Genomic DNA, 27,826 nt, shown 5'->3' with positions numbered 1-27,826 from the left:
CATCTCCACAGTAATAATTACTGCAGTATTGGCTGGAGAGATGGCTTAGTGGTTAAGAAGTTTGCCTGTAAAGCCAAGTCCCTAGGACCCACATATGTTAAATGCACAAGGTGGTACAGGAGTCTAGAGTTTGTTTGCAGTGGGTAGAGACCATGGTGCACCTAATCTATCTGCCTCTCTCTCAGATAAACTAAAATAAGCCAGGCATGGTGTGCACACCTTTAATCCCAGCACTAGGAAGGCAGAGGTTAAGAGATTCGCCATGACCAAAAACAAACAAACAAACAAAAAAACAAAAAAACAAACCAGTAAAAAAGCCGGGTGTGGTGGCGCACACCTTTAATCCCAGCACTTGGGAGGCAGAGGTAGAAGGATCGACAAGAGTTCAAGGCCACCCTGAGACTACATAGTTAATTCCAGGCCAGCCTGGACCAGAGTGAGATCCTACCTCGAAAAACCAAAAAAAAAAGAGAGAGAGAGAGAGAGAGATTCGCCATGAGTTCAAGGCTACCCTGAGACTTCTACGTCAACCTGGGCTAGAGTGAGACCCTACCTTAAAAAAACAAAAACATAACAATAAAAAATAAAACTGGGGCTGGAGAGATGGCTTAGCGGTTAAGCGCTTGCCTGTGAAGCCTAAGGACCCTGGTTCAAGGCTCAATTCCCCAGGACCCACGTTAGCCACATGCATAAGGGGGCACACACGTCTGGAGTTCGTTTGCAGTGGCTGGAGGCCCTGGCGCACCCATTCTCTCTCTCTCTCTCTCTCTCTCTCACTCTCAAATAAATAAATAAAAATAACAACAACAAAAAACCCCAAAATATATATTTAAAATATTTTATTTATTTATTTGACCGAGAGAGAGAGAGAGAATGGGTGCACCAGGGCCTCCAGCCACTGCAAACAAACTCCAGACGTGTGCGCCCCCTTGTGGATCTGGCTAACGTGGGTCCTGGGGAATCCAACCTGGGTCCTTTGGCTTTGCAGGCAAATGCCTTAACTGCTAAGCCATCCCTCCAGCCCAAAACTAAAATATTTTAAAGAAAAAAAAAAAAAAAAAGAAAGAACTGCCCTAATATTATTTATCACTTATTGGATTATTTGAATGAGCTTTAGGTGATTCTAGCACTCTAGAGCCAGCTGACTTCATTTACCTTCCTCCTCTTTCCCCACCATTAATACTCACCATACTTAGTTCCCGCGTTCTCTTCCCAATTTCCCTTTCCACTTGATGCAGTTCCAAACTCAGTTGCTCGCTTGAGATCATCCCAGGCCATTTTGGAGGTGGTGGTGGCTGGCCTGCTAGGGTATTCACCTCTCTCTGCAATACTAGCCTGTTGGTAACAGCCTAGGTACATAAAACCAAAGCACATATACAACACACTTCACACCATGCATAGAATACTTGAGCTTATCAACCAACAATGTGTAATGAAATCCATTTGAATAAAAATATTTATTTTTTTCTTATTTTCAAGGAGAAATCAATCATATATGTACATCTTTCTTTTTAACTGTTAATTTTATCTGACATAAAACCTCAAAAGCTGTGTGTGGTGGCACACATACATACTTCTAGCACTCAGGAAGCTGAGGCAGGAAGAATACAGTTAAGTTCAAGGACAGCCTGGGCTACAGAGTGAGTTCCAAGTCAGCATGGGTTAGACGGAGACACTGTCTAAAAACAAAAGAAGAAACCCCACAAAAAACTTCAATGAGAACAAGGACTCTTTTTTAAATATTTGTGTATGATGTGTGAGTACAGACATGTGCATTCCCCAGAGCATGTGTAGAAAGTAGAGAATGTGGTGGTTTGAGTCAGATGTCCCCCATAAACTTAGGTATTCTGAATGCTTAGGTCCCCAACTGATGGCAATTTGGGAATTAAAGCTTCCTGAAGGCAATGTATTTTGGGGGGGGGGGTGTGTTTACGGGATTTATAACCAGCTTCCTATTGCCAGTATTTGGCACACCCTCCTGTTGCTATTGTCCACTGTATGTTGTTGACAAGAGTGTGATGTACATCCTCTGCTCATGCCATAGGTTTCCCCTGCCATCATGGAGCTTCTCCTCAACTCTAAGCCAAAATAAACCCCCCTTTCCCACAAGATGTTCTTGGTCCAGTGTTTTCTGCCAGCAATGTGAACCTGATTGCAACAGAGAACAACCTTGGATGTCAGTCCTTGCCTTCCACTTTGTTTAAGGCCAGGGTTTGTTGTTCAGTGCAGCATGTGTCAGACTAGCTGGCCTGCAAACTTTCAGAGATTTTTCTGTCTTTGCCTCCCATCTCACCACAAATGTCCTGGGATTACAGATGTATACTACCACTTCTAGCTTTACAGGAGTTCCAGAGATCTGAACTTGGTTCCCTGCACTTGCACAGCAAGCAATTTATCCACTGAGCCATTTCCCCAACACCAAATCATTTAAGTATATGTACTTAAATTATTAATATTTATATTGCTTTTATGGGGCAAGTGTTAGAGATCAAACCCAGAACCTTTTACAAGCTAAACAGGCATTCTACCATTCACTGGTTATCTTTAGATCATATGTATTTTTATCTTTTTTTATTTTTTGAGGTAGGGTCTCACTCTGGCCCAGGCTGACCTGGAATTAAGTATGTAGTCTCTGGGTGGCCTTGAGCTCAAGGCGATCCTCCTACCTCTGCCTCCCAAGTGCTGGGATTAAAGGCATGCGCCACCATTCCTAGCATAGATCATAAAAAAAAAATTATCATCTGAGAGCAACAGAGAGAAAAAGAGGCAGAGAGGGGTGGGGGGGAGAGGGACAGAGAGAGAGAATGGGTGTGCCAGGGCTTCCAGCCACTGCAAACGAACTCCAGACACATGCGCCCCCTTGTGCCTCTGGCTAATGTGGATCCTGGGGAATTGAGCCTTGAACCAGGGTCCTTAGGCTTCACAGGCAAGTGCTTAACCACTAAGCCATCTCTCCAGCCCCATAATTTTTTAATGTGCATGTGTATAGGTGTATCATGGAGGCCAGAGGACAACTTTGGGTCACGCCCTTTGTTTTTTTTTTTTTTTGGGGTCTCACTCTAGTCCAGGCTGACCTGGAATTCAAAATGTAGTCTCAGGGTGGCCTCAAATTCATGGCGATCCTCCTACCTCTGCCTCCCAAGTGCTGGGACTAAGGGCGTGCGCCACTGTGCCTGGCTCGGGTCACCCCTTTTTGAAACAGGGTCTCTCAGCCTGCAGCTCACCAATTAGGATAGAATGGCTGACCAAACAAACCACAAGGAAACTTTTGTCTGCGTCCCCCAGCATCTAGTCTCACAGACAGGTACCACTATGCTTGGCATTTTTATGTAGGTTGAAGGGATCCAGCTCTAGTCCTCATGTTTGTGAGGAAAATACTACTGATTGAGCTATCTCCCCAGCCCCTATAATGTTCTTTTTTAAAAAATTATTTTATTTGCAGGGAAGGACAGAGAATGGGCACACCAGGGCCTCTAGACACTGCAAAAGAAGTCCAGATGCATGCATCACCTTGTGCATCTATCTATCTGGCTTTACATGTGTAATGGGGAATTGAACCTGAATCCTTAGACTTGGCAGGTTAAGTGCCTTAGTCACTAAGCCATTTCTACAGCTCCCTATAATGTTCTTTTGAGACAGAAAATAGGTTAGAAACTTCAAATACAAGAAAAAACTGTACATTTGAAGATGAATACACCTTCTGTGAGTGAAGATCTGAATCTTGAAAATATTAAAGCAAATGTAGCTTTCTGCTTCTAAGTTAAGAAAAAACTCTATTCTTCATTTTTACAATATTTAATTTATTATTTATTTACAGAGAGAAAGTGAGTGAGCGAGCGAGAGCACAAGACGGCAGAAGCACATGTGTGAGTGAGCACGGGTGTGCAAAGGCCTCCTGCCACTGCAAACAAGCTCCAGATGCATGTGCCACTTTGCACATCTGGTTTTATGTGGGTACTGTGGATGTGAACCCAGGCTCTCAGGTTGTATAAACAAGTGCCTTTAATCACTGAGCTATCTCTCCAACCTGAAAAACTCTTTATTTGTTGATCAAAACATGGGAGACACCAGGCGTGATGGCACATGCCTTTAATCCCAACACTTGGGAGGCAGAGCTAGGAAAATTGTCATGTGTTCAAAGCCACCCTGATACTACATAGTGAATTCCAGGTCTGTGCTAGAGTGAGACCCTACCTTGAAAAACCAAAAATAATCTGGGAGACAATACAGGGCAAGGAGTCTTGTACTTCTAGTACCCAGAAAGGCTGAGGCAGGAGGACTGCAAGTTTGGGACCAGTATGGTCTAAAAACAAAATACACACACTAATCAGACCGTCAACCAATCAAACCAAACCAAAACCCTAAAAAAGTAGGCAAGGAAAAAGCCAGGCGTGGTGGCGCACGCCTTTATTCCCAGCACTTGGGAGGCAGAGGTAGGAGGATCACCATGAGTTCGAGGCCACCCTGAGACTACATAGTGAATTCCAGGTCAGCCTGAGCTAGAGTAAGACCTTACCTCAAAAAACCAAAAAAAAAAAAAGTAGGCAAGGATAGGGATGTAGGTAGAACTTAGTGAGACAGAATGTTTGCCTAGCAGATGCAAGGCTCTCAGTTTGATTATTGTCTACCCAGCATACCTACCAGGGACAATGTAAAGGTCAAGTAAGGTATTTGATAATAATTCATAAACTGTAAACAATTATGGAAATAAAAGTTTTTTTGTCTGTTTTTTTCTAGTCCATTTCTATACAAGGGATCAAATCCAGAGTCTTGGCCAAACTAGGAACTGAATTACATTTCCTGCCCAAATGTGGTTATTATTAGCTAGGGGCTATGTTCTGTTTTATTTTGCTAAGTGAAAATTCCAAGCTTCAACTTTACCAAGATATAAAAGCTGAAATCAAAGAAATTAAAAGAGGGCTAGAGAGATAGCTTAGTGGTTAAAGAACTTGCTTGCAAAGCCTAAAGACCCATGTTCTACTCTCCAGATCTCATGTAAACAAATGCCCAAGGTGACACAAGCATGCAAGGTTGTACATGTGCACAAGATGGCACACACATCAAGAGTTTGACTGCAGTGGTTGAAGACCATGGCACACCAATTTTCTCTCTTGCTCTGCTTCTCTCATTAAAAGAAAAAAAAAAAAAGGAGAAGAAACATTTTTTTACAGCCAAAAGCAGTTGTTATTTACCTTAAATGTGCCATTAGGTAATATTAGGTTCTTTTGGGAAATTTTAGATAATCTGTTTCAATTCTTGGGTAGTAGTAATTCTTTTTCCTATCATCCTAGAACTGAATCCTGTTCTAAATTTTCTGAACAATGGACACCTGTAAGTAACTTGCAGGATAAAGGCCTTAAGATCATGGTGCCTAAGAAGTTCCCATTTAAAATCTAAAAATCCTTTAAAATTTGGAAGAGGGGCTGGAGAGATGGTTCAGTGGTTAAAGATGCTGGCTTACAAAGCCCAACAGCCCACATTCAATTTTCCAGTATCCATGTAAAGCCAGAAGCACAAAGTGGCACATGTGTCTGGAGGTTGCCTACTACAGTTGGAGGACCTGGCTAACCCATACTCTCTTTCTCTACTTAAAATAAACAAAGTTAATTTTTTTTTTAAACTTGGAACCAAAGATGGTTGCAGTGGTACACATCAGTAATCCCAGTGCTTGGATGTCTGTTACAGGAAGATCATGAGTTTGAGGTCAGCTGTGTTAACTAGCAATAACTCTGCATTAAAACCACCCAAACCCTGTGAGTATGAGTTGATACCTCTAGTCCACGTAGCTGTGTTTGTTGGCTTATTTGATGGTTCAGTTGCTGTAATTCTAGCCGAAGTTGTTCTCGCTCAATAGATGGAAGAGGTTTTCCATGACTTGTTACATCTGACATAGGCATTCTCTCCCTTCAGTGAGAAAAAAATCATGAAGCAATTTTTAATGTTTTATTTTGTGAACGTACTACTGACCAGAAAAAGAAAATAAAGTCTGGACATGGTGGTGGATACTTTTAATCCCAACATTTGGGAGGCAAAGGTAAGGAAGATCGCCATGTGTTCAAGGCCACCCTGAGACTTCATAGTGAATTCCAGGTCAGCCTGGGCTAGAATGAAACCCTACCTTGAAAAAAAAAAAAAAAAAAAAAAAACCCAACTAGAAAAAGAAAGAAAAGTTAAACAGTTATTATTATTATTACTATTATTTTTTTTTTGAGGTAGGGTCTTGCTCTAGTCCAGGCTGACCTGGGATTCACTGTGCAGTCTCTGTCTGGCCATGAACTCATGGCAATCTTCCTACCTTTGCCTCCTGAGTGCTGGGATTAAAGGCATGTGCCACCACACCTGGCTAGTGTTATTATTTATACAAGTAAAAAGAATGACTTGAGCCTGGGCCCAAGGTTGTTTCTGGCATCCATATACAAGTGTACATAAACAAACATAGTTGCACACATGTGCATGTGTAAAAAAAAGCTTGACTCATACCTTTCACTGAAGTGTCCCTGAGAAGGTATGTTTGGATGAGGTGAATATGTAGAGTCTCCCCAGCCACCATGGGTTCCATATGGGCTATAATCTGTAAGGGAATAATTTATTGTGGTATAATTGACATATTTGATTCATCTTCTAAGGTGCTCACAATTTAAACGGCACAAGCATATTGTGAAGGCAACTACCTAGAAATATATCTGCCAAAATGACAACAGGGTAGTGCGTGTTTCATCCCCACTGAACCTTTGGTTTTTAACTTTTTCTTCTAATTGAATATTCATAATGAGAACCCATTATTATTTTTTAAATATATTTTATTTATCTGTTTATGAGAGGGAGGCAGATACACAGAGAGAGAATGGGTATGCCAGGGCCTCTAGCCATTGCAAATGATCTCCAGACACATGCGACCCCTGTGCATCTGGCTTACATGGGTCCTGGGGAATAGAACCTGGAGAACCTATTTAATAAAGTGATGAAGCTATTTGAACAAAACAGCTACTAGCAGTCTTAATATGCAGACAAGTTTAGTTTACACCCTTAAAGTTCTCTGGGTTATAATTACTCTCTAATAGGAAAAAGTTTGAAAAGCAGTGACAGATTATTATACTGGGAGTAATGATTATGAATCTTTTAGACGAGCTCAACTTTGTTATTATTCTTACCTGAAATGTTCATAGATTTTGTAGGTGCTCCCTGAGGTGCCATACCCTGCATTGGGCCAGCACCCTGATATATTGTTTTAGATGTTCGAGAGATGGCACCAAACCGAGAGACTGTTGGTCGGTCTCCAAAAGGGATGAGATCATCATCACTGGTTTCTACTGCTCTTCTCTGAAGATCCAATCGCTGGTCTCTCATTCCTTTACTTTCCACGTTCTGATAAAAATGCAAAATGAGAAATCTACCCAACACTTAGAACTTAATTCTACTAGGTCTGTAATGAGAAAGCTTCAACTAACCCTAGGTAATTTGTATGCACTATTTTTGGGGGGGATGGGGTGAGGGGAGTGATGCTGACAATTAAAGCTAGGGTTTCATGTATGTCAATTAAACATTTCGCCACTGAGTTATAATCCTAATAATATTTGAGAAGCACTAGGTTACTTTTTTCACCTTAAAAAATATTTTATTTATTTGTATGAAGGTAGGGAGAGAGGAGAGAATAGGCACTCCAGGGCCTCTAGCTACTGCAAGCAAACTTCAGATGCATGTACCACTTTGGGCATCCGGCTTTACATGGGTTTTGGGGAATCAAACCTAGGTCCTCAGGCTTTGCAGGCAAGTGCCTTAAGTGGTAAGCCATCTCTCCAGCCCCTTTCACATATTTAAAGATATATATATATTTATTTATTTGCAAACAGAGAGATAGGAGACAGAGAACAGGCATGCCAGGGTCTACAGATCTGGCTTTATGTGGATACTAGGAAATCTAACTCTAGTCCTTAGGCTCTGCAGTCAAGTGCCTTAACCACTGAGCCATCTCTCTAGCCCTCACCTTTTTTTTTTTTAAATTTTTAATTTATTTATTTGAGAGCAACAGACACAGAGAGAAAGACAGATAGAGGGAGAGAGAATGGGCGCGCCAGGGCTTCCAGCCTCTGCAAACGAACTCCAGACGTGTGTGCCCCCTTGTGCATCTGGCCAACGTGGGACCTGGGGAACCAAGCCTCGAACCGGGTTCCTTAGGTTTCACAGGCAAGCGCTTAACCGCTAAGCCATCTCTCCAGCTCCCCCTCACCTATTTTTTTAAAAAACTATTTTATTTATTTGCAGGGAAAGGAGGGGAGAGAGAAAATGGGCATGCCAGGGCCTCTAGCCGCTGCAAACAAACTCCAGATGTATGCACCACTTTGTACACTTTGGCTTTACGTGGGAATTGAACCCAGGTCGTTAGGCATTGCAGGCAAGGGCCTTGACCACTAAGCATTCTCTCCAGCCCTCACCTACTATTTTCCATGTTGTGTGTGTGTGTGTTATGTGCACATGTGGAGGTAAAAGGCTGATGTTGGATGTTTTCCTCCAGCACTCACCAATTCATTTACTGAAGCAAGATATATTAGCTAGACTCAGCTAGTCTAGTTAGAGAGCTTGTCTCTGCCTCCCAAATACACTGGCATGACAGGGGGACCTCAGTCCGCATACTTACATGGCAAGAACTTTTATCTACAGAGCCATCTCCCCAGCCTCTATTTGGGACATTAAAAAAGGTACCTACACTTGTTTAACATTTTGTTTTATCCCTCCCCCCCCCTTTTTTTTTTGAGGTAGGGTCTCACTGTAGCCCAGGCCAACCTGGAATTCACTAAGGAGTCTCAGGGTAGCCTCAAACTCACGGTGATCCTCCTACCTCTGCCTCCCGAGTGCTGGGATTAAAGGCGTGCGCCACCACGCCCGGCCCTCCCCCCTTTTTGTTCAAGGTAGGGTTTTACTCTAGCCCAGGCTGACGTGGGATTTGGAATTCACTATATAGTCTCAGGGTGGCCTTTAGCTCATGGTAATCCTACCTCTGCCTCCTGAGGGCTGGGATTAAAGGCATGCGCCTGGCAAAAATTCTGTTTTATTCTTTATTCATTTAAGAAATTTAGTTACTACCACTGTTATTTTAATAATTATTTCTCAAAGCAAAGCATAAAACAGGGTTCCTGTATAATTCCATCTTATCTTCCCAAAGGTTTACTATAGCTTAAGCATATTTTCCTAATAACAATACAGATGTTATTATTATTTTTTTATCGGGGTGGTGGTGGTGAAGAGAGAGAGAGTTGGCACACTAAGGCCTATAGCCATTGTAATCGAACTCCAGACATGTACGCCATCTTATGCACATGTGCGACCTTGAGCGCTTTTGCCACCTCGTGTGTTTGGCTCACATGGGACCTGGAGAGTTGAACATGAATCCTTAGGCTTTGCAGGCAAGTGCCTTAACCACTATGCCATCTCTCCAGCCTCCCCCAACCACCCCCCCCACCCGGCTCTGGTAATGTTATTTGGTATTAGGGACACCACTAGGTAAGAACACTTGAACACTGAGTTTGAGGCCAGTCTGGGCTAGAGCAAGATCCTACACCTCAACTGCCTCCACTACCCCCCCCAAAAGTTGAAAACTTGGAGCTAGAGAGAGAGCTCAGTAGTTAAAGGTGCTTGCTTACAATGCCTGACAACCAAGTTTAATTCCCCAGTACCCACATAAAGCCACATGTACAAAGTGGCTCATGGCATCTGGAGTTCATTTGAAGTGACAGGAGGCCCTGGCACATCCATACTCACTCTCTCTTTCTAAAAAAAAAAAAAAAAAAAAAAAAAAATTGAAAAGTATCCAACACAGGTCTAAAATTTGCTTGAAGCCAAGCAGCCATAATAACTTTAAAAAAAAAAAAAATCAATATGTTTTTTATTGCTTTTTACTTTTTTCAAGACAGAGTCTCACTCTAGGATAGACCAGCCTGGAATTCACAATGCTCCTAACTCAAGTCTCCAGAGTATATGGATTAAAGTAATATACTACCACACCCAGCCCACCAGATAAGGTCTTCCTCTACCCCAGGATGACATGGCACTCTCTGTAGTCCCAGGCTGGCCTTGAACTCACAGCGATCCCCCTACCTCTGCCTCAACAGAGCTAGGCTCAAAAGGTGCACACTAACACGCCCAGATCCTCAATATGCTTATTTAAAAAAAAAAATATATATATATATGTATGTATTTGGTTTTTGAAGTAGACTCTTGCTCTAGCTCAGGCTGACCTGGAATTCACAATATAGTCTTAGGCTGATGTCAAACTCACTGTGATCCTCCTACCTTTGCCTCTCAAGTGTTGAGATTATAGGCATGTACCATGACACCTGTCTATACTTATTTATTTGAGAGAATGGGCACGCTAGGGCCTCCAGGCACTGCAAACGAATTCCAGATGCAAGTGCCACCCTGTGCATCTGGCTTACATGGGTCCTGGGGAAATCGAACAGGGGTCCTTTGGCTTTTGAAGGCAAATGCTTTAACTGCTAAGCAATCTCTCCAGCCCCTTAAATTTTTTTTAAATTTATTTATTTGCAAACAGATAGAGAGATAAGAGAGAGAAAGAGAAAATGGGCATACCAGGGTCTCCAACTACTGCAAATTAACTCCAGATGTATGCGCTAGTTTGTTCATCTGGCTTTACATGGTTACTGGGGAATTGAACGTAGGTTGTTAGATAAAAAAGATAAGCAGATAAGCGGTTTAACTGCTAAGTCATCTCTCCAGCTCAACATGCTTTTAAAAAAATTTTTGTTTATTGAGGTAGAGTTTTGCTCTAGCAAGGCTGATCCTGGAATCCAGTATGTAGTCTCAGGCTGGCCTCAAACTCACAGAGGATCTACCTACTTCACCATCCCAAGTGCTGAGATAAAAGGTGTGCACCACCACATCCAGCCCAACATGCTTTTTCTTGTTTTTTTTTTTTTTTTTTTTTTTTTTTTTTTTGTGGTAGGGTTTCACTCCTCTTTTTCTAGGCATGTAATAAAAGACCTATTTGTACCTGAATGAAACAAAAGCAAAGCTCAATTATTTGTGCTTAAATCTGTTTTTCTTTTATTAAAACAAGGTTTCACTCAGTAGCCCAGGCACTCCTAAACTTCTTATATAAACCAAGTTGGACTGAAATTCACAGCAATTTGCCTTTCACCTCCTAAGTGATTTGTGAATCCAGATATGAGCTACCACCATGCCCAGCTTTTGTGCCTAAACTTTAATAGGTTAAAATTTATCTTGATTTATATTAATTATGGCTTAGCCATTACACATACCATCATTTCCACACTCCCTGCTGCCACAACATCTTTGGGTTTTGCATCTTTGGTTCCAATGTAGGAGCCGATGGTATCACATGACCAAGGAGAGTATTGGCTATAATCATTTCCTTTGTATTTCCCAGCTGCCTTCAATTCTTCATCCAAAAACTACACATGGAGGAAAAACAAGAAATGAGTGTATGACTTAACAAGACAGGGAAAAGAGGGAGTTTCTCAGAACATCAAACTGAAGCAATATGAGATTTTGTTTTGTTTTCTGAAGTAGGGTCTCTCTTTAGCCCAAGCTGGTCTGGAACTCATAGTGATCCTCCTACCTCTGCCTTCCAAGTGCAGGGATTAAAGGCATGCACCACCACCACACCTGGTTTTAATGTGACTTTTATTTATTTTTAAATTTATTTACAGGGGTTCGGGGAGGGGATGATGGTGTACCAGAGCCTCCAGCTGCTGCAAATGAGTTCCAGATGCATTTGCTACTTTGTGCATCTAGCTTTAAGTGGGTACTGGGGAACTGAACCCAGTCTATCAGGCTTTATATGCAAGTGCCTTTAACTGTTGAGCCATCTCTCCAGCCTCTTAAAATAGTTTCTTTTTAAATTCAGGTATCCAGGATCATAGAAACTTGATATTAGAAATATTTTACTTCTCAAAATACTGATGTGGGCTGGAGAGATGGCTTAGTGGTTAAGGCATTTGCCTGAAAAGCCAAATGACCCAGGTTTGATTCCCTCAGACCCACATAAGCCAGATGCACAAGGTGGCACATGCATTTGAAGTTTGTTTGCAGTAGCTGGAGGCCCTGGTGGGCCCATTCTCTCCTTCCTTTCTTCTTTCTCAAGTGAAAAAAAAAATATTGATGTAATGGAACACTGTCCAACAGAAATAGGTGATTCATATATGTAATATAGAAAACATGGGAAAATGTTTTCATAGAGGTGAAGACCACTTTGGAAGGAGTTTAAACAGGATTAAAAAAAACTGATAAAGATGATTAAAAATGATCTGCAAGGCCCAGAAAGCCAAGCATCGCATGTTCTCTCTCATATGTGGGTCTGACCTACAGATGACTGGGCTTCTGTGTGAGAAGAAAAAATTCAGTAGCAGAAGCCAGTAAGCTAGAAAAGAGACATAAAGGGCTGGAGAGATGGCTTAGCGGTTAAGCGCTTGCCTGTGAAGCCTAAGGACCCCGGTTCGAGGCTCGGTTCTCCAGGTCCCACGTTAGCCAGATGCACAAGGGGGCGCACGCGTCTGGAGTTCGTTTGCAGAGGCTGGAAGCCCTGGCGCGCCCATTCTCTCTCTCCCTCTATCTGTCTTTCTCTCTATGTCCGTCGCTTTCAAATAAATAAATAAAAAATTTTTTTTAAAAAAAAAAAGAAAAGAGACATAAAGGGAAGAGAAAGGAAGGGAGGGGGAGGGGGGACTTATAAGATGGTACTGTAAATATGTAAGTAGAAGAATAGATTAATGGGGGTGAAAGGCCCAAAATGAGGTCAGGGGAAGATACGAAGTAAAGGAAAGCTGGAGGGAGGGCTAATCAAAATCTAAGAGGACAAATGGGAAAGTGTGGGGGTGGGGAGGGAGGGAATTACCATGGGATATATTTTATAATCATGGAAAATGTTAATAAAAATTAAAAAAAAAATCTAAGAGGATATAAATAAATCATATAGAATCCTAATTTTCTTGGACAATAGAAACTCAGGAGCCATAGATTGTTGCTAGAAATTTTCAGTGCCAGGGGTGGAATACCTTCCAGTGAGTTGTTGGCCAGGGAGGTCCCTGATGCCCCAAAACATTATAGACCATTGCTGAAGACCTTGGTTCCCACCAGGAATATATGGAAAGACCCTATTTGCTGAAGACTCCACATACTTGGACTGCAAAGCTACTGAGGAATCCTGCTGGAATGCAGCTGATAACCTCCTCCACGTAGACTAGCTGACAGAAAGCTGGAAGAAGCCATTCTGCACACAGTTCAATGGGAGAAAGAGAAATCACCAGTGAAGATACTCAACAGTGGACACTGCAAGCCTTATATTTGGTCAACCAGGCCAAATGAGCCAACGGGTGCAATAGTGGCATGTCTGTTATGGGGAAAACCAACTGCCCTCTAATTGGACTGGAGGCCTGCTCCAAGGGAAAGGGAATACATCCCTGATAATGAAAACTTAAAACAGGGGTAGTCATGAGCCCTAGGTGTGTAACGTCTGCTGTTGTCTGGCTAAATGTATATACTATGCTTATCAAACTGCCCAGTAAGCACTTATCTTAATGTTCATACCCTTATATTAATGCTACTCTCACTTTTGGTAGAGAATCTTCTCTTTTTCCGGTGGCAGTGACCTTGGGACAACTCACAAGGTATCATGGTGATGGAAAGAAATGACTGCAGTGCTCAATACTGCAACATCTCTATCATACCTTCCAAGGTTCAGGGTCTAATGTGGAAGAGGTGGCGGAAAGAATGTAAGAGCCAAAGCAAGGGTAGGACTCCATACAACATGCTCCCTCTAGACACAAAATGGCCTGGACATCCATGGCCTAACAGTGCCTGACACTACCTGCACAAGACCATCATAAGAGGAGGAAAAGATCTTGACATCAAAATTAAAAGAGACTGATTGAGATGGGGAGGGGATATGATGGAGAATGGAGTTTCAAAGGGGAAAGTGGGGGGAGGGAGGGTATTACCATGGGGTACTTTTTATAATCATGGAAGATGTTAATAAAAATTTAGAAGAAAAAAAAATGGAGAGAAAGAAAATGCAAAAAAAAAAAAAATGATCTGCTTACTTCCTCCTGATGGAATGTAGGAGGCAATGTTGGTGATGGTGCAAAAGGAGGTGGAGAGATAACTTTTCTTTCCTCTAGTTGGGCCATTATCTCCTTTCGTCTGCGATGTAGTTCATCCAGACTAGGATGGGGTTGGGGAGGAGGAAGCCGACCATAAGGAGGTTCCTGAAAATGAAAAGATTAGTTAAAATTGATAAAGAATTTCAAGAAACTACATTAAGCATGTACACTCATCTAAATATATAGAAATAACAAGACTGAAAAGAATAAAGAAAAACAAAAGGAAGACCACCAGAATTCTCAAGATATCCCAAAGAGCAATTTAGATTTCTTCCCCTTGGCCACAGATCATAATTTCCTAATACATCCAGACTTACTAATAAAGTAATCTAAATAAAGTTCGCATACTAAGAATCATCTGAAGTAATAAGACAAATTAATTCTGTGTAATAAGAAAAAAAATACAGCATACTCTGGGGTATGAAGGTCTGATCTGAGTTGGATGAGGAGCCACTGGATAGTAACCCTCCACCTGGTGGTATCTTTCTCTAGACTCTGGCACATAGGATGGCACTGCTGCAGGTGGAATCTCAATGGGTATAGGGCTTTCTCGGAAAATCTCCTCTCTTGTGTAAGACTGAGCAGGGTATACTCGGCGGCCATCATAGTGAGGTGGGTACATAGGTGGATACTGTTGTGGCTGGGTGCCATACTGAGAATTTACAACACGTTCTTGGAGGTAGGGTGGATAATGATCCAAGTAGGGAGGAGCAGGTTCAGGAGCAGATGGTGGAGGTCGGACAAAGCGGGACACACATGGTGGTGGTGGAGTATAGTACATACCTGCACAACACAAAAGGGAACCAAAAGCCATCATGAGCCAATCTATTTTTCAACATAAGATTTTTTATTTTTTCTTTTAAAATACTGAAACAGCAGCTGGGCATGGTCACTCACACCCGTAATTCTAGCAACTGGAGATTGAGGATCACCATGAGTATGAGGCCTGTCTGGGCTACATGTAAATTCCAGGTCAGCTTAGGCTAGAGTAAGACCCTGCTTCAAAAAAGAAAAAAAAAGGGCTGGAGAGATGGCTTAGCGGTTAAGCGCTTGCCTGTGAAGCCTAAGGACCCCGGTTCGAGGCTCGGTTCCCCAGGTCCCACGTTAGCCAGATGCACAAGGGGGCGCACGTGTCTGGAGTTCGTTTGCAGAGGCTGGAAGCCCTGGCGCGCCCATTCTCTCTCTCTCCCTCTATCTGTCTTTCTCTCTGTGTCTGTCACTCTCAAATAAATAAATAAATAAATAAAAATTTAAAAAAAAAAAAAGAAAAAAATCAAATATTGAAGTAAAAATATCACACTTATTTCTATTTATTTATTTTTTTGAGGTGGGTCTTGCTGTAGTCCAGCTTGACTGGGAATTCACTATGTAGTCTCAGGCTGGCCTTGCAACTCATATTCTCTCTCTCTCCCCTATCAGTCTTTCTATCCTTTCAAATAAACAATTTAAAAGGGAAAAAATTATTCTTCTTAAAAAATATTTTTTAAATAATTGTTTTTATTTGAGAGAAAGATGGAACGAGGGAAGGAGAGAATGAGCACACCAAAGCCTCCAGCCACTTCAAACAACTCCAGAAGCATGCAGCACCTTGTGCATCTGACTTACGTGGGTCCTGGGGACTCAAAGCTGGATCCATAGATTTTTCAGGCAAGCACCTTAACTGCTAAGCCATTTCTCTAGCCCAGTAACTATTCTTTTGAATGCAAAAGTGATAGATCTGACTGAAAGTTAAAAGGCAGCCTTTGGGAGGAGGAAATGGAGACACCTTTAGTTTATTACCATTTAAAAAACAAAGGCACATGCCTTTAAATCCAGCACTCAGGAAGCAGAGGTAGCAGGACTGCTGAGAGTTCAAGGGCACCCTGAGACTACATAGTGAATTCCAGGTCAGCCTGGGCTAGAATGAGACCCTACTTTGAAAAACCAAACCAACCAACCAACCAACCATACAAAAACACCAAAGTATAGAGGTATAGCATTATACTTCCTCTAATCAGCTCTAACACTTCAGTTTTAAAAAAACATACAGGGGGCAAGGGTTGTTGTAACTTGGTTGGCCTAGCATGCATGAAGCCCTAGGTTCAAACCCCAGTACCACATAAGCAAGAGGGATAATGATGAGTGCCTCTAATCTCAGAACTCAAGGATCAAAAATTCAAAGTCATTTTTAGTCACATAGTACGTTTGAGGCCAGCCTGGACTATAGAAGCTGTCCCCCCACCAAAATAAATAAGGCGTGTGGTGGCACAAAGCCTTTAATCCCAGCACTCGGGAGGCAAAGGTAGGAGGATCCCCATGAGTTTGAGGTCACTCTGAGACTACAGAATGAATACCAGGTCAGCCTGGGCTAGAGCAAGACCCTACCTCAAAATAACAAAAAAAAAAAAAAAAAAAAAAAAAAAAAAGGCAAAGCAAAATAAAACCCAAACAACAACAATAAAAAACTTCAGTGTTCCCTTGATACTTTTAATTTCTATTCTAATATTAAATGGACTCTATACTATAAAACTCTCTTGCCAGGCGTGGTGGTGAGCGCCTTTAATCCCAGTACTCAGGAGGTAGAAGTAGGAGGATCGCTCAGAGTTCAAGCCACCCTGAGACTACATAGTGAATTTCCTAGGTCAACCTGGGCTAGAGCAAGACCCTACCTCAAAACCTCCACCCCCCAAAACCCCTCTCTTAACTTCTAATGCTATGAATGTTGTATTTTCTTTTTTGTAACTATTACAGGGCCTATACAAATAATTAAAAGGAAGGAAAATGTGCTGGATTTAGTTTACATCCACTCCATACGTTTTTCTTTCTTTCTGAAGAAAATTTGTCAGCCTTACTCAGCAAATTTCCATAGTCAATTTAGGTGACCATGTGACCTAATATGTGACCATGCTTATTTTTTTACTTTTATGGTTTTTCAAGGTAGGGTCTCACTTTAGTCCAGGCTGGCCTCAAACTCATGGCGATCCTCCTACTTTTGCATCCTGAGTGCTGGGATGAAAGGCGTACAGCACCACACCCAGCTGATCATGTTTATTATACAATAGCATTAAGTAGGCAAAACAATTTAGATTAAAATTTCAGGGCTGGAGAGATGGCTCAGTAGTTAAGATGCTTACCTGCAAAACCTAACAACCAGAGTTCGATTCCCCAGTATACATGTAAAGTCAGATGCCTAAGGTGGTACACATGTCTAGAATTTGCAGTAGCTAGAGGCCCTGATGTGCCCATTCTCTTTCTTTGCCAGGCTTCGTGGCAAATGCCTTTAATCCCAGCACCTAGGAGGCAAAGCCTGAGACTACGGAGTGAATACATGTTAGCCTGTGCTAAAGCAAGAAAGACCTTACCTTAAAAAAACAAAAAAGAAAAAAAAAATAAAACTTTGATCAGTTTTTCTAGCATTGAAAATGCACTTACTTATCTAAAGGAAACCACTATGTTAATTATCATTCTTACCTGGAGAGTTCTCATAGCTCCTAAAGAAAATGAGTGACATAAATGAAAGGTCATTACCCTGCTGATAAGGTGCTGGTTCAAAAGGTGGTGCAGTTCCCCGAGGATCCTGATAATAAACATCTGCTTGTTGTGCTGGATATAACTGAGAACCTCGTGGTACCATCTGAAGAGGTTTAGTGACAGGCATGGGAGGCATATCCGTTGGCCCCCTTGGAGGTACAGGATGTGGATTAACAGGTAAGGCAGAAATGTTCTTAGGGACAGATTCCAGCCTAAGGAAATAAAATTATGAAAGGTAAGTTTAAGGTTTCTAAAATACTTCAAATGTACGTACATTGTTTCATGTAATAAAAATTGCCACTATTAGTAAATTGGTTTATTCTAATGTTAATTCCCTTCATAAAATGTGCAAATTATTCTTCTTCAGACATTCCATTTCTATTTTTGTGTTTCTTCATGTCCCCCCGCCCCGCCCGAGATAGGGTCTCACTCTAGCCCAGGCTAACCTGAAACTCACTCTTTAGTTCCCGGCTGGCTAAGAGATGGCTCAGTGGTTAAGGATGTTTGCTTACAAAGTGTGATGGCCGAGGCTCAATTCCTTAGTACCCATGTGAAGCCAGATGCACAACGTGGAGCATATGTCTGGAGTTAGTTGGCACTGGCAAGAGGCCCTAATGTGGCTAGCCCTTTCTCCCCACTCCAGCTGCAAATATATATACAATGATAAAATTTTCCAAAAAGTACATTATTTTCTTTAGGAAAAAAAACTACTTATTCCATCTATGTTTACAAGGAAGAAACTAACACGGGGAAAGAAAATGACATACAAGTCAGGAGGGGATCCAGGAGCACTACTGCTCAGATGATCTATCTTTCCTGGTTTCAGACTAGAATCATAACTGGGGTCTGTCCCACGTGGAATCAGCTGTGTTACTGTATTCCCAGCTGATACAATTCCATTAGGCAAAGCAGGTTTCCTGCTGGGCAGATCCACTGCACCTTCATCTGGAAGGATAGCTGGTGAAGGAAGTCCCACTTCATTAAGCTGACCCAAAGAGGCACTAAGGGGTCTTCGGGGAACCAGGCGTTTGTTCATTTTACGAAACCTATATGGAAAAAAGCAAAGGCATACACGTCAAAAACCACATATAAAAAAATTAAAAGACTAAACCACTCTTGCTTGTTTTTTTTCCTTTAAAGTTTTTTGAGGTAGGGTTTCACTCTAGTCCAAGCTGAGCTGGAATTTACCATGTAGACTCGGGTAGCGTCGAACTCACGATGATCCTCCTACCTCTGCCTCCTGGGTGCTGGGTTTAAAGGTATGCACAACCACGCCTGGCTTGCTTTTACTTTTTTCAAGGTACAGTTTTGCTCTAGCCCAGGCTGACCTGGAATTTACTATATAGTCTCAGGCTGGGATTAAAGGCATGCACCACTGTCGCAACCACCTCGACCAGCAAGAATGACACGACCCCAGAGCTCTTCTTTAAGCAGTTTATTCAGGAACCTTGAACAATCTTCTGACTCCGGGGAGAGCCGACCCACAAGCTAAGTAGTCCTGCGCTAACCAACCCTAGTGAGCCACGTGGCCCATGCAGATAGGTCCACGATTAAGGAAGCAGAATTAGTTAAGCAGCCTCAGCCAAATAAGGACTTGTTTATCCCAGAGAGCGCTCCCTATTGGGCTAGCAGAAGCCAACGCCATCTTTAGGGCACGGCACATCGCAGCTCCCACAGACCACCATGCCTAGATTTTTTTTTTTCTTTAAACTAGGAAAACTACCTCAACACTTGTTAAAGGAGTGAACAGATGTTTCTCTACATCTTTTAAGAAAAGTCAAACATTACCATCAAAATCCACCCTCCTTGTCCTTCAACAGCAAGTCTAACTGCTAAGACATTTTTTAAAATTTATTTATTTATTTATTTGAGAGACAGACACAGAGAGAAAGACAGATAGAGGGAGGGAGAGAGAATGGGCGCACCAGGGCTTCCAGCCTCTGCAAACGAACTCCAGACGCATGCACCCCCTTGTGCATCTGGCTAACGTGGAACCTGGGGAACCGAGCCTCGAACCGGGGTCCTTAGGCTTCACAGGCAAGCGCTTAACCGCTAAGCCACCTCTCCAGCCCTGCTAAGACATTTTTAAAAAACTACTGTCAAAGTTAAACTAAGATATGTTATGTTTAATGTTATGGATAAAGGTGATTGTTAAGCCTGCTGACAACCTAGGTTCAATTCCCCAGCACCCAACAAAAGCCAGAGACAAAGTGGCACATTCATTTATATGTACACGTATGTACACACACACACACACACACACACACACACACACACACACACACACACAATAAGTAAATAAAACTGGGGCTGGAGAGATGGTTTAGCAGCTAAGGCGCTTGCTTGCAACGTCTAAGGACCCAGGTTCAATTCCCCAGCTGTACAGATTCAGGTCCCCCCACAAAAAAAGTATTAGTATAAAGACTGAGGTAAAAATCATTCAAATGGATAGCAGTTATTTCACCATTAGCTTTGATTTTTTTTTTTTTTTTTGCTATTAATGTGAAATATCACCTTCTCTATATATACTAAATGTTCCATGTTTTTGTTTTTGTTTTTTTCAAGGTAGAGTCTTGAGCCCAGGCTGACCTATAATTCACTATAGTCCCAGGTTAGCCTCAAATCAATAATCTTTCTACCTTGGCCTCTGGGAATGTTGGGATTAAAGTGTGAGCCGCCATACCCATAACTGCATATACTAAACAGTCTATGTTTTAAAAATTCTTCCTATTTCCATGTAGTGTCAGTCTTGATAATCACTTTAGCTTATAAAATAAGGCAAAACGGGATCTCTTTTATGTTTTGTTTTGAGACTGGTTCTCCTATAACCCAGGGTGGTCTCAAACTTGCTATATAGCTGAGGAGGACCTTCAACTTCTGGTCTTCCTGCCTCCCAAGGTTTGGGGTAATAGGGATGTGTCACCAAGACTAGAGCAAAAGGGATCTTAAAATTTCAAGGCTGGTTTTGCTTTTTCGTGTGGTGTTGGACTAAATGCAAGGTCTCCTTCATATTAAGCAAAAAATTGACTATTGATCAACATACTAATCCTATGTCTTAATTTGCAGCTGAGTATATTTCCATTTTTAGTTTATTTGACAAAGTCATTTCTGTAATTTAAGGAAAATGTAAATTTAATAAATTCTCAGCTTGTAGTATGTGTCTAGAGCTTTTCCAAATAATTTCAAGGCCACTACATTCTCTTCCTTAAGTCTACATTAGTTACTACTTCTAGAATGACAATGATAGAATTTTTTTTTCCCTTTATAAGATCAAATCAAACACTGTAGTAAGCATTTTACTACTATGTTGGCTTTTAAAAAATATTTTATGGGGCTGGAGAGATGGTTTAGTGATTAAGGCGCTTGCTTGCAAAGCCAAAGGACCTCGGATTGATTCCCCAGGACCCACATAAACCAGATGCACAAGGTGGCACATACAACTGGAGTTTTGTTTGCAGTGGCTATAGGCCCTGGTGCACCCATTTTCCCTTTCTGTCTGTTTTTTTCTCTCAAATGAACAAATAAAATGCTTCGTGTTATGAATTTCTTTAAAAAAATTTTATGTATTTATTTGAAAGGGGGAGGAAAAGAGGAAGAATGGACGCATCAGGGCCTCCACCCCTTGGAAACGAACTCCAGACACATGTGCTACCTTGTCCCTTTCATGTGGGTCCTGGCGAGTTGAACGTGGTACTTTGGCTTTGCAGGCAAGTGCCTCAAAAACTAAGACATCATTCCAGCCCCTATGTTGGCTTTTAAAATTTAACTTGCTGGCAGGCATGTTGGCACACACCTTTATTACAGCACTGAGGAGACAGAGGTAGGAGAATCACCATGAGTTCAAGGCCACCCTGAGAATACACAGTGAATTCCAGGTTAGTCTGGACTAGAGCAAGACCCTACCTCAAAAAACAAAACAAAAATATCAACTAACCAATGTGTTGAGAAAGTCTAGTTCTGTTGTATGTTGTATTGTGGGATTTTGGTCTATTATTACTCATTTTAGACTTTATTCAAGTGCCTCTGAGAACCTTTTAGTTACATAATTATTTCCTCCCTAACTTATGGTAATTAATTGTATAACTCTGTACTGAGATATGGTATATATTTTATGGCATTATTTAATTTGGCTTTAATTTCTAGGATTTAAAGTTGTTTTTATTTATTTACATGTGCATGTGTGTTTCAGTGCATGGGCATACCAAGGGTCTCTTACTACTTTAAACAAGCACCATTTGGCCATATGTGGGTGGCTGGGAAATTTAAACCCAGGTTGGGAGATTTTGCAAGAAAGTGACTTCAACTGCTGAGCTATCATCCCAAGTCCATCATTTGTAGCATTTTTATTATTACTAGAAGACATGCAACTTTCTTTTATTTGTTTTAGTAGTATTACAGAGGAAAGAACCCAGGGCCTCAGGCACGTAGATAAGTATCTTACTACTAAGCCATACCCTCAACCCCAGAAATTATCTTTAATTGTATTACCTTTGTCTAATTTACTATTGTTGTTATACTGGCTTTATTTAAAAAAATTTTGGGGCTAGAGAGGTGGCTTAGCGGTTAAGCGCTTGCCTGTGAAGCCTAAGGACCCCGGTTCCAGGCTCGGTTCCCCAGGTCCCACGCTAGCCAGATGCACAAGGGGGCGAACGCGTCTGGAGTTCGTTTGCAGAGGCTGGAAGCCCTGGCGCGCCCATTCTCTCTCTCTCCCTCTCTTTCTCTCTGTGTCTGTTGCTCTCAAATAAATAAATTTTTAAAAAAATTTTAAAAAAATTTTTACCTTTTTTTTAATGTTCTGGAAAAATTTTTTAAAAATATTTTTAAATAGAAACAGGAGAGAGAGACAGAGAGAGAGAATGGGCATACCAGGGCCTCCAGCCACTGCAAATGAACTCCAGATGCATGTGCCACTTTGTGCACTGGCTTATGTGGGTACTGGGGAATTGAGCCTGGGTCGTTGCTTCACAGGCGAATGCCTTAACCACTAAGCCATCTCTCTTAGCTATGTTCTAGAAAATTTAACACTAGAATTAATCTTGTATTTGAAGTTTCCAAGAACCTAAGAAGTTAAAGCAAAATTTAAAACTATAAACGTATCATGAAATTAGTAAACATCAGCTAAAATTGATGAAAATTAGAGAATGTCACTATTTTAGTGAAAATTACTCATTCTGACATTTAGTTAATGATAAAAATAACTTTATCTGTAGGAACAATGCAATAAAAGCTGAAAAATTGCACTAATAAGAAGTTAGGGCTGGAGAGATGGCTTAGTAGTTAAGGCATTTGCCTGCAAAACCAAAGGACCTCGGTTCAATTCCCCAGCACCTACATAAGCCACAAGGTGGCACCTGTATCTCGAGTTTGTTTTCAGTGTCTGGAGGCAGTGGCGACCCCATTCTCTCTCTTTCTCTGTCTGTCTGCCTCTTTCTCTCTCAAATAAATAAATAATTTTTAAAAAGGCATTCTAACTATTTCCTGTGCACCGAAGAAAATTCAATTATTCTTTCTGCATTTTTTCTTATGCCTTAATGCAACGGCTGTGCCTCATGACTTCCATACTTACTTTTCCAGTTCCTCTTGAGAGTGTGCAAATGTGCAGCTGGCTCCACGAGGACATCCTCCCCTCTGCTTCATATCTCGACACATGTATGTTTTATATTTGCTATGCTGTGGAGGCTGAGACCAAAATCAGTAATTAGAGAAAAGAAAATCATCAAAACAAAGCAAATGTGAGTTTTCAAATTTCTGCATGTATGGGAAGCTACGTGTAAAGGTGCAAGTGTGGGGAGTCAGAGGACAATCCTAGGGTGTTACTCTTTTCCTTTTACTTGTTTGAAATAGGGTCTCAAAAAAAGGGGGGGTCTTGCTTTTATTTTTGTCCCCCCTCCCCTGGCCCCATCAATGTCTTTTTATTTTATTTTATTTTACTTTTTGGTTTTTCGAGGTAGAATCTTGCTGTAGCCCAGGGTGACCTGGACTTTACTATGTAGTCTCAGGCTGGCCTTGAACTCATGGCAATTCTCCTTCCACTGCCTCCCAAGTGGTGGGAGTAAAGGTGTGCACCACCACACTCAGCTTGTCAATATGTTTTTTATTATTATACTTCACCATGTTTTTGGCTGCTGAGAAGGCCAGTCTAGCCGGTCTGCCAACCTTGAAATTCTCCTGGTTCCACCTCCCATTTCCATGGGTGCACTTGACATTATGGATACAAATGCCACTTTGCCTTTGGCTTTATAAGGATTCTGGGGAATCAAACTCTATAAGGCACGCTTGCATAGCAAATGTGTCTAACCACTGACTGGTCTTGGCAGCCTCAACAAAACATAAATTTAAAAAAAAAAAATTTTTTTTTTTCTAATTTACTTGAGAGTGACAGAAAGAGGGAGAGAGAGAGAAAGAATGGGAACGCCAGGGCCTCCAGCCACTGCAAAAAAACTCCAGACGCATGCACCCCCTTGTGCATATGGCTAATGTGGGTCCTGGGGAATCGAGCCACGAACTGGGGTCTTTAGGCTTCACAGGCAAGTGCTTAACTGCTAAGCTATCTCTCCAGCCCCAAAATGTAAATTTTATGGTGTCAGTATAGGATTCTGATAAGGATAAATTAATTCCCATGCTTATCTAAACTATGTAAACTAAGTATGTGAAAGTCACCTGTCTCAGGAATTTTAAGCGTTTTTTTTTGGTTTGTTTGTTTTGTTTTTGTTTTTCGAGGTAGGGTCTCACTCTGGTCCAGGCTGACCTGGAATTAACTCTGTCATCTCAGGGTTACCCTGAACTCATGGCAATCCTCCTACCTCTGCCTCCTGAGTGCTGGGATTAAAGGCGTGCGCCACCACGCCCGGCAGGAATTTTAAGTTTTATTTAACATAGCAAGAACTGAATAAATGAGAATATGGATAATATGGATGTGCCTCTTGCTGCAAGTGAACTCAAGACACACATGCCACTTTGTCCATTTGTCTTCATATGGGTACTGGAGAATTGAATCCAGGTCATCAGACTTTGTATGAAAGTGCCTTTAACCACTGAGCCATCTCTTTAGTCCCCTTTCTTTTGTTTCTTAATCATAAAATAAAGCCTTTATCTGTGTTTAGGTCATTAGTATTCATCTAAACCAAATAAATTAGTAACAAAATTTTAAGCTAACAGGTTTACCACAGTAAAATGAAAGCTCTAATATCCTAAAATGAATCTAAAGGATAAAATTACTGGAAATAAAATTTTAAACTCAGCCAAAACATATTACATTTTATTACCACATATTTTATTCAAAAATCGAGAATTTGACCTACCAGTATAACAAATATTAAGAATGAAAAACCTTAAAATACCAATATAGAAAAAATATCTACACATGTGAGCATACAGCATCAGTACTAAAAAGTGACAATTTCTGTCAAGCTGGAAAATAATATAGAGTAACCATATTTAAATAGAATAAACAATACCACAGAATTTACTTTATTCATCAAATGTTACTACTTTCAACATGAAAAATGACCCTTGTATAACATCAATCTGATCAATAAAGATTACATGAATGTTGTCAGATAAATTACTAAATAAAACCAGTACACTAGCTATAACCATGCTAAATTATACTTTCTATAGTCAAGAATTTCAAATATTCTCCCCCCTACCCTTTTTTAAATCTGTTCATACAGTGGCTTACTTGCAGTTTGGCTTACCTGCTGTTGATCTGCTCCTTTTTTGCTATGGTTCTGGATATAATCAACCAGCCCATGTACCACTGTGCGCACAGCAACCAACCCATTTTCCAGTTGTTCCCATGTAGGAGAAGGGGCATCTATACAACAAATTAAAATTTAATGTTATACAATATTTCACCTAATAGTAAACTAATAATTAAGTCAGTACCAGCACTTTGGTACAATCTAGTTAAGCACTAAACATCTTTTGATAGTCATCATTTTAAAGGTAAAAAACAAACACCACTTTGTTAATAAAATGTACTTCATTATTAAAAAAAAAAAAAGACACCAAGCAGCTGGGTGTATTACATGCAGGCCTCTAATCCCAGCCCTCAAGAGGCTAGCCTGGGGCTACATACTAAATTCCAGGCCAGCCTAGGCTAGAGTAAAACCCTGTCTAGGAAAAAACAAAATAACAAAAACCAAAACAATACCCCCATACCCTGGGTGGGTGCACGCCTTTAAACACAGAGGTAGGAGAATCACCATGAGTTCCAGGCCATCCTGAGACTACATAGTGAATTCCAGGTTAGCCTGGGCTACAGCAAAACCCTACCTTGAAAAATAACAAAACCCACACCCAACCAGAAGATTATGGGAAGGGTCTGTTCAGGCTGTTTTTCAAGGGAAAGCAAGACAAGGAATGAAGTAACAGTAATCTGAGTACTGGCCCTGGAGCTGGAATTCATCACCCCTAAGCCTGTCCTCAGGACACGAGCTCTAGCAAGGCCCTATCTCCCCAAAGCTTCACAACTTTCCCAAACTGTCACCAGCTGGGAACCAAGTATGAGACTTAATCATACACATAAGGCTACGGGGGATGTTTCACTTTCACACTATCACAGTGGAGTTGCAAACAAAAATAACAAGAAACAAGAAAGAAATTAAGTGAGCCAGAGAATGATAGTGAAGAGCCCAAACCAAAGTAACACCATGACAGACTTTAAATATATTAATAGGCCTAAGTTTCTGTTGCCCTGCAGGGTCTAAATCACTGACACAGCACTTTTCAGTTACTGGGCAAAACAACCACAAATTGCTCAGTACCCAAAATAATCCCTGTAAAGGGCCAATCAAAAAGGAACAAGTAAATGTTATACATTCCTGTGGCTCTTGTGACTATAGATAAGTTTGCTTAAAGTTTTTCAGCTTGCAACATATATGCTCTTGCTAAATGAAACCAATCATGTAACTGGTACACTGGAAATTCCCCCTTTCTATGTTTGAACCTAATAAAAGCTCCTCCCAGCCGGGCGTGGTGGCGCACACCTTTAATCCCAGCACTCAGGAGGCAGAGGTAGGAGGATTGTCATGAGTTCGAGGCCACCCTGAAACTCCATAGTGAATTCCAGGTCAGCCTGGGCTAGAGTGAGACCCTACCTCGAAAAATCAAACAAACAAACAAACAAACAAAAAAAGCTCCTCCCAGATGCCATTTGAGGCTCTTGGACAAACCCACTGCGTTGGTAAAGTCTGGAGCCCAAGCTTAAGGCCAAAATAAAGCTCTTTGCTGTTGCATACATGTCCAACTCTTTTGGTGGTCTTTGGGAACTCCGCAATCTGGGCATAACATCTGGGGGCTCGTCCGGGATCCCCAAGGCCCCTGAGACCCTGAGTCAACCAATTTGTATGTTTACTTTTAAGTTTTAACATAAATCAAGTAGTAGTAAACAGAGTTTAGCTAAATATGAAATAATTTTTTTTTTTCATGGTAGGGTCTCACTCTAGCCCAGGCTGATCTGGAACTCACTCTGTAGCCTATGCTGGCCTCATATATGTGGAGATACCTCGGCCTCCTGAGTGCTGGGATTAAAGGTGTGTGCCACCATGCCCAGCTGAGAAGACATTAAAAACAATTTTTTTTTAAATTCATTTATTTGAGAGCGAGAGAAAAAAAGGCAGATAGATACATAGAGAATGGGCACGCCAGGGCCTCTAGCCACTGCAAAGGAACTCCAGACATGTGCTCCCCTTGTGCATCTGGCTAATGTAGGTCCTGAAGAATCGAGCCTCAAACCAGGGTCCTTAGGCTTGACAGGCAAGCACTTAACTGCCAAGCCATCTCTCCAGCCCTGAGAAGACATTTTTTTTCTTTCTTTCTTTTTTTTCTCTTAGAGAGCGACAGACACAGAGAGAAAGACCCATAGAGGGAGAGAGAGAGGATGGGCGCGCCAGGGCTTCCAGCCTCTGCAAACGAACTCCAGACGCGTGCGCCCCCTTGTGCATCTGGCTAACGTGGGACCTGGGGAACTGAGCCTCAAATCGGGGTCCTTAGGCTTCACAGGCAAGCGCTTAACCGCTAAGCCATCTCTCCAGCCCGAGAAGACTTTTTTTTTTTTTTAAACACTTTTTTTAAATTTATTTATTTGAGAGCAACAGACACAGACAGAAAGACAGATAGAGGGAGAGAGAGAGAATGGGCGCGCCAGGGCTTCCAGCCTCTGCAAACGAACTCCAGACACG

At 41.5% G+C, this 27,826-nt stretch overlaps 1 protein-coding gene across 2 annotated transcripts in view; it reads right to left on the bottom strand.

Moving 5' to 3' along the window:
* Positions 1–27,826, bottom strand: part of Rc3h1 (ring finger and CCCH-type domains 1) — a 103,031-nt gene that overhangs the window by 12,790 nt on the left and 62,415 nt on the right. For both annotated transcript variants that reach the window (XM_045146795.1, XM_004658776.2), the window contains exons 8-18: positions 25,340–25,458; positions 23,209–23,321; positions 18,410–18,688; positions 17,640–17,854; positions 14,545–14,915; positions 14,073–14,237; positions 11,274–11,426; positions 7,152–7,365; positions 6,481–6,571; positions 5,772–5,904; positions 1,188–1,349 (exon numbers count right to left, since the gene is read on the bottom strand). In XM_045146795.1, coding sequence (XP_045002730.1) covers positions 1,188–1,349; positions 5,772–5,904; positions 6,481–6,571; positions 7,152–7,365; positions 11,274–11,426; positions 14,073–14,237; positions 14,545–14,915; positions 17,640–17,854; positions 18,410–18,688; positions 23,209–23,321; positions 25,340–25,458 — 2,015 coding nt within the window. The remainder of the gene's footprint in view (positions 1–1,187; positions 1,350–5,771; positions 5,905–6,480; positions 6,572–7,151; positions 7,366–11,273; positions 11,427–14,072; positions 14,238–14,544; positions 14,916–17,639; positions 17,855–18,409; positions 18,689–23,208; positions 23,322–25,339; positions 25,459–27,826) is intronic.

The sequence above is a fragment of the Jaculus jaculus genome, chromosome 1, assembly GCF_020740685.1.
Source record: "Jaculus jaculus isolate mJacJac1 chromosome 1, mJacJac1.mat.Y.cur, whole genome shotgun sequence".
NCBI classification, from domain to species: Eukaryota; Metazoa; Chordata; class Mammalia; order Rodentia; family Dipodidae; genus Jaculus; species Jaculus jaculus.
This window is presented reverse-complemented; position numbering and strand designations above follow the sequence as displayed.